The sequence below is a fragment of the Tinamus guttatus genome, unplaced genomic scaffold (genome assembly GCF_059628265.1).
Source record: "Tinamus guttatus ecotype Peru unplaced genomic scaffold, ASM5962826v1 Tinamus_guttatus_pri_ptg000240l, whole genome shotgun sequence".
Taxonomy (NCBI): Eukaryota; Metazoa; Chordata; class Aves; order Tinamiformes; family Tinamidae; genus Tinamus; species Tinamus guttatus.
Window position 1 is genome coordinate 5112215 of NW_028288774.1, and position 12570 is coordinate 5124784.

Consider the following 12570-nt stretch of genomic DNA (forward strand, 5'->3'; position numbering starts at 1 on the left):
GAACAGCTGAGTAGAAAGAGTTGGTAGCCACTTTTCTAGGTGGCTACCTAGAATTATTGATTTTTTTGCTCTTCACCATTTTTTTTGACATTATTACAAATTTCCTTGTTAGAACTCAAGGCCTAAGGCTGAAATCCTATAATTCTGGATCATGGCAGTAAAAACTTCACATCCACAAACCCGCAACAGCAGTTTTGGGAGCTAAGAGATCACTCAGATTGAGGGCCACCTCAGGCCCTGGCTGTTCTGCTGGTTACTATAGTTCCATGTAAAATGGTGGACTTTCAAACAAGTCATCTATTGGACTCCTTCACTCAAGAGACAGGAAAAACAACCTGTGGTCAAAGTTTTAGGACATTACTGAAAGAACCGAAGCAACCTATTGATTTTCACTGTAGTTATTGAAATCCATGGTAATGCTCCCGTTCCAGTGAATGTAAACCCAAACCAATGCAAAGCACATATTATCTGCTTCCTAAGACATAACTTATTGTTTTATATTATCACTCAGTCCTGCTGTAAAGGACCTACTTAACATCTGCAGGGCCCAGGCTCACCATTTGGTTACAGTTGAATCTGTATTCACACTTGAAAAAATTCCCATTAGCCACATTAATTAGATTACATTTCTAAATAAAACAACTATATCCATATACATCAAACTAGAGAGGAGAAAACACTAAACTCCAACCTGTAATTATTTTCAGTATCTCAAAAAAAGATATGAAACTTAAACCTAAATGAAGGTCCTTACCCATGCTATATTTTGCTTTGGTACATGTTGTTCTTTTCAATATTTCATAAACCTACACAAATGAAAATGGGAAAGGAAAGAGTTACTTCAGATACTGCCAGCGAAAAGCAAAATCTTTCTGTGTACAGCTCAAATATACGTATTGGCAAAACCAAGATGTTAATGAAGTCAGCATTCTTTAATAAAAGTCATGGCATTTAGGATAGCAGCCTTTAAAGCTTTCCATACACAGTACAGTACAAGGGAGAAAGGCTTAACTAAATAACCAGGAACAAAGATATCTGATTGTCATTTTGTGAGACACAGGATTACATTTAACCATTTAATTAATAGAAATGGTGTTTCACTCCTGTTAGACACAGCATAAGTCAAAGCCCAGAAACACATTCCCGGCCAGACCAGGTTTTTGCCCCTCAATATTGAGTCGAGTTTGCCTCCAATGGTGCAAGCTGGCTCCAGTCCGCTAACTGGGAGAGAGCTAAACACATCTGCTTGCCAGCAGTTTGGGTCCATCATGTTCATGCATATCTCTAAGCATGCAGCATTTTATCAAAAACTGAACTAAACAAAACAAGCCGACCTTAAAATCTCTTAGTCTGCATGATCTTGGTGGCAACACAGATATGTTTATCTTACAGTTTATTTTGTTTATTGTCAAATAACCTTTGCACATTTTATCACACTGCCTGAGTGGTTAAACTTTCACCGCGTGCTGTGCTGCTGAAGAGAGGTGCTCTCAGGCCTGCACCAGCCCCAAGTTGTGGCAGCAGGGGCAGAACTAGAAGGGAGCTACTTGTTGCTAGCAGATGCATGGCCTTCCCCCTATCTCTGCTGTCTGGAGACCCACAGAAATGGGGATACTCATTATTCTGGCTTATGCAAAGAACCTGCCACTTCGGATCAAGTGGACAAGGACGGAGAAAGAGAGATGCCTCTCACCTTTCCAGCTACATGGCAACTCAGCTACAGGCCGGCAGCACGGGGGGAAGCAACTGGTGGCTGCCAGGCAATCCCCATGGTTCATCCCCCTCATCGCATGCCTTTGGTTATCTTTTACCTCGAGTGAGTTAAAGGGCTGTCACAAAGATGTTTTCAGATGTTTATTATATAGTATATGTATGAATATTTTATTACATATTTCTCTTATACATTACATGAAAAAGTCTTTGGCTTAGTTTCTATTCTACAAACTCATAGGGAGTGACTAGGTTCCTGATCATTTTACAGTAGGTGGAAGGGTCAATATTTGCACTGTGGTTTAAAAAATACATAGTGGAAAGGCAGGAAAAGAACTTTAAGAAACAAGAATAGAAAGAAAAATGCAGGCAAACTGAAGTGATGCTGAGAAATACTCAATGTGCTTTTTATTACTAGGTTACCTACAGGTATTTCCAACAGAGCAACATACTAGTTCTATTAGTGTCTAAATCAATCAATCAGTTAATAATCCGTCAACTCCTTCCTGCCCTCTGCTCCTAGCTCCTGTGTTTCTGCCCTACCGTCCTGTTGGGCAACCGCCTCACCCTTGTTCTTTGGTGCCCTTCTGCCTTGCTGCCTTTCTCAGACAGCTTGTTCTCATGAATTTTAACTCTTTACTTCCTCCCTGAAGTTTCTGATCAGGACATACTCCCTTGAGTTTTTAAAGTGTCTACAAACTTTTTATTCACCTAGTTACGATAATCTGCATTTAAGCTGCAGGGGAGCTTAAATCCATCCTGGTGGCCTGTAAACTGGAGCTTCAAAGAAGGAAAAAGGAAAAAGAAGCTAGAAATCTTGCAGCTGTTATCACCAAAAGGTAACAGCTTTATCTTTTGGTGTTGATAAAGCCAAACACAAAAAAAGTTTGATTTTTGAATCAAACTTTCAACGAGTTCTTGATAGGAGTTCTTCTCAAAACCACTTAGTATCTGAAAGAATAGTCAAATAATAAGACAACTGCATTCTCTCAGGCACCTTCCTATGCACTGGTCAACAGCAGACGAATGGGGCAAAGGGCCCATATTTTACTTTGCAGTCGGGTTGCTACACTTGGCATAGTCCCTTCCAGTTTCCCCAGACATCACATGAGCTTTCTTTACCATTACTCCCTCAGCAGCTAGAGGGGAGACTAAACTTTATTCTATTTTATGCTCTGTAAATCATAAGAAAGTATTCAAATGCAGTCTCTGATACAACACTGCTGTACTAGGCTTCACTCCAAGGGACATGCAGAAGTTTAATTACAAGAGAAGTCCTATATGAACACTGAACAAAGAGACAGAACCTCTAAGACAAGTGCAGTGCTGGCTATGGGAATATCACAAAAGCTAACATAATACAATTTAGATATATCAATAGTTAATCAGAACAAGCTGCAGTTTTATGTCCTTGTAGTGTTTGTTTAATGTAAATTTTGATGTTAACGCACAAACCCCAATACATTTAACATCATTCTCTAACTCTAATTAGCTTTAAAATTATAAATATTATTCTCTGCTAATATCTGACTGTTTCATTGAGCTTTCTGTTGGGAAAATTCAGAACATTTTATTGAAAAGGCAATATATAGTTGCAAAATGATAATCAAGACACAGAGTTGCTTTTCCAATTAGCTACTGGCAGAACCAGTGGTAGACTCTAAATCTATTTCTTTCTAGCGATATCTCTACTAGGAAACTATGCCCAAGTTAACTGTAAATTAAGAGGGTCCACATTATTTTACAAAAGGTGGCAGCCTGTTTATATCAATCATTATTCATCATACCAGATAGAAATGGAGATGCTTTCTTAGCATTTAAATAATTGATGCCACAGACAATTCCTGGCATTTGGTAAAAGACAGACAAACTTAACATGGGCTGGTATTAAAGCCCAAAGGGCCTGTTAAAACCACAATTAACACTATCCACCATAAATTATTTACATACAGTACTTACTATAGTGCTTCTTGTTTTGCTGTCAAAAAAGGAATCTCTGTCAGACAAATCAAATCTGTTAAAAGATTAGAAGGAAAGTCATTAGCTTAAAAAAAATGCCAGTAGTTTCCTGCTCTTGTTGACCATTTCAACATTTTCATCTCTCCTGGGGATCCCTTAATTTTAAACATTAAAGAATACCTTGTAGAAGTCTCATTATAAAGGAAACCCATCCTAGCACTCATATTTTAAAGAGGCTGCTTATTTGTTTCATATATTTAGAGTTTCTGTAGCAAAGAGACTGTTGATGCTCATTTTAACTGAACGCCTGCCACTGTTGCCTCATTACCCCATCACTCAGGCTGCACTTGCAGCCCTGCAAGGCCGCTCCATCCTCCTCCAGCAAATGCAGAGGGGACGGCACCAAAAACCATGAAAGGCACATCCTGGGCTAAGCTAAGAACAGTGCATGTATGAGATAAATGAGATTCTTCTTAAACTTATCAGCCTGTTCTACCGCCTGCCAGTTTTATTGAGAAATCTGTTTTACACCAAAAAAGATCATTATACACCACCTTATTTTATTAATTGTGTTCTGCAGACTAGAAAAGCCCTATCACCTTTTCCTACATCAGCTGATACCAGAAAAGCAAAACTTTCACTTACAAGTGTTGTTTCTCTCTGGAGAACGGGTAGGAGAGACGTTTCACTGTCTGTGGTTTGTGTTCAGCTACTTTTGGTTGGATAGGTTCTGTTATCTTTTGAATGACAGAATTAATCTTTTTCAGAAGACCATGGGTCTGGTTGATCTCATACATCTGAGTGTGTAAAAACAAACAGGAAAAATCGAACAAACAAAATAATAAAACTTTACTATTTTCAAGCTATCCATGAAAGAGAATGAGCTGTAAGGAATAAATACAAAGTAATGAGAAGTGTAGAATTGGTTTTTTTTGTTGTTGTTTTTTTTTTTATATAAAATATTTAGAAACACACAAAAAAACCCTGAAAATATCAAACCGAGATAAACACAAGAAGTCTATGTATTCTCTCTGAGCCAAGGTATCTTGCTCCAAGACTATTCGTTCACTTTCAACTAATTAGTTTGAAGTTCTGCATGGAGGCAAACTCTGTATTTGCTACAGAGACACCAGCTCCTCTAGCATTTAGTATCTTCTGGCACTAGGGAAGGAGGTACACTAACAGGCCACACAAAGCCAGAGAAGTGCTCGCTTCTCCATGGTGTATTGGGGGATTTCCTGTGAACATCTACAGCTTTCATGCAGGGCCCTCCCCATGGGGAAAGGCCTTAGGTCTGAGCTGGCTGTCACGCGCAGCACCAGCCCGACATCGTGCTTTTCTTGGGATATGAACAAAGGCTCAGTGGAGGACAAAATGACAACCCTAACCCCTTTTCTCAGAGGAAACAGCTTTAATTGCATGAGCACAACAGACCTTTTTGATTTACTTTAATTTTGCTTCTGATCACAGCTGGTGATAAGTGAGTAAATAATGGACATTAATATAAAATCCAAACCAAAAGTGTAGTTTTACTTTTGTAATAAATGACATTGAGCTTTGAGACCTTCTCTTGATCCATTATAGACTTCTCTCTGCAGTCTGGGACATGCACTTAGTATGCCATTAAATATTAATCCATCTGAGCTATGCTCATCAAACACGCAGCTATCTATCATAGATGATTGAGAATTTAGCTTCTGATGAAAATATGCTACAGTTTCTTTAATGATATTTCAAATATTCTGAAAGGTAATTTTTTTTGTGGTAACACACTCCTAAACCTTGCAAACATAACTAATGACATATATGAATAGCCCTCTAAACCTAGTACACACATAAGTACTACTCTTACATTCATTTTCAGAAGTCCAGCCTTATGGGTAAGAAAAACATTTACCAAAAGGCGCAGAAAGAATTCAAATTATTGTACAAAACATCACTGTATCATATACAGATGGTGCACGAGCCAAGAATTCTGGATATCCAATTCCTCCCTCTAGTTATTTATTTCTGTTGAGCTAATTTAGTGACTCCATCTCATTTTCTCATTAAATACATGAGGAACGCTGACCGCTTGCCAGATCATCTGTGAAGATTAGTTAACTATTTTTAAAATGCTTCTGGGAATAAAAGTCTACATTTGTTAGGTGTACAAAGATAAGTGTACATTTGAACTATGCTTTGTAGGGGGTGTGAGGGGAAAAAAAAAAAAAAAAATCAGCACTCACCTTTTTTGTGGGCATCTTTAGCTTAAGAAATTCTGCCTCGCGACACAACACATTCCATGGTGCATGTATTTTTACAAATCCAACCCCGTGGATTTTTGTCTTCAAAAAGGAAGAGAAAAAGTGACAATACTATTGATAAAACAAAATTAAATGCTTTTTTTCCCCCTGGTGTTACACCCATACTCCAGGAACAAAGGGTCTGTTGCAGACATTTTTTTTTTTTTTGAAACAACTCTAGTTTCCAACAACAGGGACAATCACCAAACACCTCCCTTTGCTGAGTCGTTATAAAACACTCCCATCACAAATGCCATTGTCTTCCAAAACAATTATCACAAGGTTAAACAAAAAAGATAAAAACTGTTTGGGAAACAGGGACTAATGTCTATGGACACAAATATAGACTCATCCAGTTACATTTGAATCGGAGGCACACAGCCAAACACCGTGATTTCTCGAGTGCTTTGTAATTAATAGAGTTGAGAAAGTCCCTACTGCCTAAGTTGCCCATATCTCAAAGGATCAGAACTGCATTAAAAAAAAAAAAAAAAAAAAAAAAAAAGAGAGAGAGAGAGAGAGGAGACGCTTAATATGTAGTTATATAACACTAGTTGTATATGTATATGTATGTAGTTATATAACACATATAATATGTAGTGTTATAACACTAGCATTTTAATTGCGGAAAATTGAAGTTTAATTGAAGTTTTTGTTTGTTTGTTTTTAATAATGGTAGTACTAATAGAATCCTGCAAATCCTTGCATCCTAGGACTCACCTGAGCTTTGCTCCGGAAACGGGGCACTGGGATTTTGCTTCCAGCACGTTCCAATCTACCTGTACTTGCTTGCCAGTTTTGTGGGGGTAACCATTTCAAAGGCACTAGACAAGTGATACCAAACTAGCAGGCATTCACCACACGGAAGAGTAAGAAACTTTAGTGAAACTTACTCACTCTGGTGTTCAACAAATGTTAGAAGTTATTATAGATTCTTCAGACACCAATATTCTGTACCTTCTTTCTAGAAATTCACTGCTTGTAGAACACAAATACCCGACAGCCCTCTAACACAGCACAGCTTCCAAAACATTTTTAACTTTACTCCACTGAACAGAGTTTAAGTGACTTGGTAAAGTGTTTTTTCAACAAGCAGGATGTCCAGTGCAGTCTCATGACATGTCTATTGAGCTCAAGTGATGGTACGCTTTTTCCCTGCACTGACATGCTGGACATAGAAGCTGTTGCAAATCCCAGGGCTTTGATCTCCATATGTTTCTGATCTGTTTTGATATCCTGTACTGAAAAGCCAGTGTTCCCTAGGACAGGTGTTTATGGTGTCCTGGCATGAACTCAGAAGCCTTCTGAAACATCTGAAATCATACTGCTTGTCACAGGTGGGGACCTCCCATCTCGTAAATATTTTTAGAACTCTCTGACTTGGCACCAGGGGATTTCCAGCCTACTACAACACTTTTCAAGTTTTGTCAGAAAGCAGTCTTTATTTACACCTGGGGAAAAGTACAAATATTTTACTTTGCACCATTGAATTTATTTGTAACTTGTGAAGGTAACGCCTTTTTTTTTTCTTTTAATATATACCTTCATCCCAGATCTAGATGTTTAACCTGAACTTGAAGATCCTGTTTAATAAAAACTAACAGAAATGTTTACCCTCTCTGTCAACAACTGCAGGAATATCAGTTGGATCACTTCAGTACAATAGCTTCCTCTGAAATTAATATGGCTGTAGCTATTTCTACTAATCACACATTGGCAGAACTTCACACACCATTTTTGTATATTCTAATGGTCTTTTAATAGAACTGACACTGTTTTGGAGGTTCAGGTGAGCTGTGCTGCTGGTGTCTAGGAACATAGAGACAAATTTCAACACAGATGCCTGCACTTAAACCAGAACATTTACTAAAAGCTCCCAAGCAGATTTCATTCTTTGGAAAGTAATAACTGAGATATAAAAATGTCGATGTCTTTATGGGACTTTTTTCAGCAGAACTAGAATTACTGGTGGACCCAAACCACAGTATACAGCAAATCAACCTAGAATCGTGCAATTTAAGTCTCACTTCTAGACACAGTAACATGTCAACAAGCTGTGTTGCAATAGTGGATGTGCCACAACCTGCTACAGTCAAGCAGATTGCCAGGCAAGAAACGTCACCCGACTGGGCTATTCTTGTGAAGTGAATTTTAACAACTCTGGGCAACACCAGCAGGCTGGAAGCAAGCCCTGACAGTGATGAGCCTATACCACTCAGGTCAGAGTCATCTGGCTGCTCTACATCTCCCAGAATCTGGCCATTAGTTATCTCCCGTATGTTTAACCATTGGAATTAGCTCCTTACATCCTCATCTCGTTCCAGTTCCAGACCAGCCTCCATGAGGTTTCCTTCATACTCCTCGCGGCGAAACCTCTTGTCATCCTCATGGTAGTCCACATGTGGCTCATTTTCCATCTCCAGGTGCACTCCCTTCCCAGGAAGCGGCTGATCCTGCTTGGTGCTCCGGGCACTTGAATCATTGTGATGAATTCGCCGGGCGAGCGTCCTCCCCACTGAGGATTTCTTGTAATGATAAACCAGAATGTAATCCACTTTTCTCTTGCCATCTCTAAAGTAGAGTCCATATTTGCAGTCTGCATCTGGATTTCTAGAGAGGGAATTTAACAACTAGAAGCCAGGAAACATGTGGAGAGAAGGAGAGAGGAGGAGAAAAATTAGTGCATATGCTGATGGGCACCAAACAAGTCTAATATTTCTATTATACAGAAATATATATGGCTCTTCTTGTCATGAAGATGCAGTGACCCGTCTTCAGACACCAAGCACACAGGGGGAGCCCCCATGTTCTACTTCCTCAAAACAATTTTGCAGGTTAACACCTGCAATTTTACTGCTTAGCCACCCAGGATTTTATTGGCCAGAAATAAATAGCTAGAATGGCTGGGATTTAATCTAATTACCAACATGCTAGTTCATAAGTCAGCTACTTGGTAGATTTGGTTTTCTCCTTTGTGGGTTAATCACCACTAAGATCATCTGTCCTTTTCCACCCATAACATCTGTGCTTCAAGGCTGACAAATAGATTAATATCATGTGCAAGTATTTCTCACTTCTCTTATCTAGAGCTGCAAGCCTGCATCATCCGAGAAAGAGATCATCTTAGAGGCAGACTGAGGGGAGCCAGCTGGTCATGACGCACAGCCAGAAAATGCAAATGGGCTGCAGCCAGGGAAGGGGATTCATTGCTCTCTGTGTCCATCACTTTCTTCCCCTCAGAAAACTGCATCTCTTTGCAGTCTGATGGTGGCAAATGCTTTATTCCACATTTGAGTTTGGCTGTGTATGTTTGCTCTGCAGTGTTGCAAGATGCAAGAAGAGTAAGTCTTAAAACACAACTCAATTTTCAAGCATTTATCTGAAAACCACACAGGACAACTGTAGAAATGCACAAAAATATCAACAAATATTATTTTCTGCCTCCAATAACGCCTTTCGTTCAGGATTACCAATATCCTCAAAGATGCACGGACCATTTTAAGAGTGAAGATTGACTTGCATTTGTTTTTACACGAAATGCTCATCACTGCAGTGACCTTTCAGAGCTCAAAGACAATACCTGCCTTTTAATTTCATGGAAGAATTTTAAGCCTCTATATAGGGAAAAGGACTTTAGCTCCAAGTAATAGCAATTGGCTACCAGTTGCAAATCATACTGATTAAAATGCATTTGGGGTGCCTAGACCTCACACTCTTTCTGTAACTAAAGCTGTGAATGTAGGCTATTTGCAAGCAGCTGTGGTTAAGTCCAATTTTTAAAACCCAGATGAAAAGAGCAACCTAGGATGTTACTGTAGAGCACGTCAGACCCAACACGCCTGAAACTTCATCAAAACAGCATCCCCCGAGCTTATAAAAATAATACAAAAAGGTAATCTCTGATAAATGAGAAGTTGTATCTTTCCAGATTAGCAGTCACTGTGCCCACTCCACCCGGTTCCTCAGAAGTATGTCCTGTATCCCTCAGTCCACACGAGCCTTGGTGCCAGGGGGCAGGTTCCACTCGCAGTGGTGCAATGTCAACCTAAAGTCATGCAAACCTGGCAGGCATCTCCAAATGCTGCTTTGAGGAGGACGTGTCCCAGCCACCACAACAATAAATCCCTGCCTTTCTTCTGGGGAGAGCCTGTGCTGCTTCCCTCCTTGCCATGTTATCAGGTGAAGGAGCAGGATTGGGAGCATCCACCCCTTTTTCCTGTGCTCCACATCCATCTTATTTATCCATGAAAACAGTATTTTTTTAAACAACAGTTTTTAACTTGCTTTAAAAAGAAAGTTAAAACGTTTCCTTCTTGCGGCAGGCAACCCAGTTGTACAATTTTTTATAGAAAGAAAATACTAGGAAATAAAAACTAACTGGATTTTCAGAATATGAAGCTGCTTCAACATGAATAGCACCTCTAAAGATATGGGAGAACTTTTTTATTTTATTTTTTAAGATAATTAACTGCACTTATTTTAAAAAGATGTGTAGGTCTTATTAATTAAAAATCAATTTCTGAACAACTGGGCTTAACTGACAGATGTTCTGATAACTGCAAGAAGATAAAACACGTAAACAAATCGGACCCCAAGCACTTCCTATCCTCACTGGCCTGCCTTCAGGAGGGACAGTCGGCACCAATTAATAAGTCTATTCTGGAGAGTAATAAATCACAGGAGCAGACAGGGCTGAAGATGGCTCTTGAAGATTACAGCAGTAAGTCTGCCAGATGTTTATAACTGTTCAGGGAGATCAGTACATTCTGGCCATGACTTTTCTTATCCTGGAGCAGTCTTTTGGTGGAGGCTGAAAAAAGCAGCATTAAAAGCTTTTTTAGTTTTTCACTTTCTTTGAACCACTACCACCAGGAAGAGGGTAGGTTACACTGCAGAGTCTGAAGGAGGGTCTTTGCGACTCTTTGGACTTTCCTGTTGAAAATTTGACCCTCAAAGAGATGCACCAAGCACCTGGGAGAGAACATTTAGGAAACTGTGTAATTCTAAAGATATAATGTCAATAAATTTATTAATATATGAGAAGAGCTATAACCCACAGCTGAAAACTCCAAAGAAGCCTGTCCGCCCTACTTTAAATAAATAATGATGAAGGTTTTTTTTTTTTAAGGATGTGGTGTTAATGCTGAAAGGTACTCTCCAGCCACATCCTTTCTCACAGTGCTTCTGCACTGAAATCTATGGAGAGGCATTGACTTAGACCATGCAATGCCCCCATCTCTCCCATTGCAAAGCAAAGACACGGAAAGGACATTCTAGTTTTAAAATAGGAAGAGAAATACTTATGCTCTGGCAGCATTACTTCTCCTCACTCAATCCTAATTAAGCTTCAGCTTTCATGAGGAGGAGAGTATTGCCTTTCTGTTATATATCCTTCAGCAAGGTGTGTTACATAGCCCACTCCAATTCTTTCACCTGAATAAAATCATTTTTACATGCTTATGACAGAAACAACTCCTAATCACATTAACATTCATATCACTGGCTTTTCTTAACATTCCTGGTGAGGTGTTTAGCTAGCGCACAATTAATAACAGTGAAAATCTATCAGGGAAAAAGACCTCTGTTGTATGCTATGGACTATTTGTTTAGTGATGCCTTTGTTAACAATAGCTTTTGCATTAAATTTTAGATATAGGTATGTCTTATACTCTGTATGGATAAAAAGGTAGATGTAAAGGCTACACAGCCTTCATGCATGGTTACTTCATCTTAGACGAATCAAGCCCATTTTAGTCTACAGGTTGAACAGGAGCCCTTGTTTTCCTGCTTCAACCTATGCATGAAGCAACAAAAACTACTAAATTAGTGCATATGGTGGCAGGTCTTCCTCATTAACTCTGAAAAAGGGAGGGTGAGGATTTTAGAGCGTCCTGGGAGTGGAAGCAAAGAGAAATGAGGTATGGAGCAGAGCGGAGCACGTCAGCTATTGCACATGTAGCAAGCCCTTTACTCACTGTACTTTCATGCTGGACATATCCAATATCCTCAATAGCTCGGATGTTGATGATGTGTATCCCCTTGTCCTCGTCAGGCAGGCAAGAGTATTTTTCGTTCATCCTCATGCCTGTCTTGTCTGGGGCCTCGCCGTGATCTTCTGGCAGGAATTCCACCCCGTGAAAGTCGCGGGCTGCGTCTGCAAAGAACAGGAGCCGTTTCATCAGGACACTTTAATCCCAAGCCCTGCTCCTCCCAGAGGCACCCAAGCTGAAACATATCCTGTTCCTGCCTTTGTCTGCCCGCAAGCCCTCGTGCGTGCTTCCACCCTCGCCTTCGCCCTGCCCGCCCCAAACGGGGCCCATGGCCCTTCCAACCACCACCTGCTTCTCCTCTTGATGGACCCTTAGCTATCCCACCAGACACAGCCTCAGCATTTCCTTTAGGAAGTTAAGTAGTGTCCATTAATTAAGATTTCAGGTAACGAGTGGAAAAAAGAATAGGGAACTAACAGGTGAACACGGGCGGCATGATGCTTTCCCATTTTACAGCAGGCATTTAGTCCTTCAACAAGCAGCTTCACTCATTCATGCTGGAAAACTAAGTACTGTGCATATATATTGCCTTCAAGTGCATACATATTGCCTCTGATGTACTGAGC

At 39.9% G+C, this 12570-nt stretch overlaps 1 protein-coding gene across 2 annotated transcripts in view; it reads right to left on the reverse strand.

Moving 5' to 3' along the window:
* Window positions 1-12094, reverse strand: part of ANO1 (anoctamin 1) — a 44447-nt gene extending 32353 nt beyond the window's left edge. Inside the window, exons 1-6 of one of the 2 annotated variants that reach the window (XM_010214806.2) lie at window positions 11930-12094; window positions 8261-8584; window positions 5898-5996; window positions 4315-4466; window positions 3670-3724; window positions 755-806 (exon numbers count right to left, since the gene is read on the reverse strand). In XM_010214806.2, the coding sequence (XP_010213108.2) occupies window positions 755-806; window positions 3670-3724; window positions 4315-4466; window positions 5898-5996; window positions 8261-8584; window positions 11930-12037 (790 nt within the window). In that variant the 5' untranslated portion in view covers window positions 12038-12094. The remainder of the gene's footprint in view (window positions 1-754; window positions 807-3669; window positions 3725-4314; window positions 4467-5897; window positions 5997-8260; window positions 8585-11929) is intronic. The other variant, XM_010214807.2, reaches the window with a different exon arrangement.
* Between the last annotated feature and the right edge of the window lie 476 nt (window positions 12095-12570).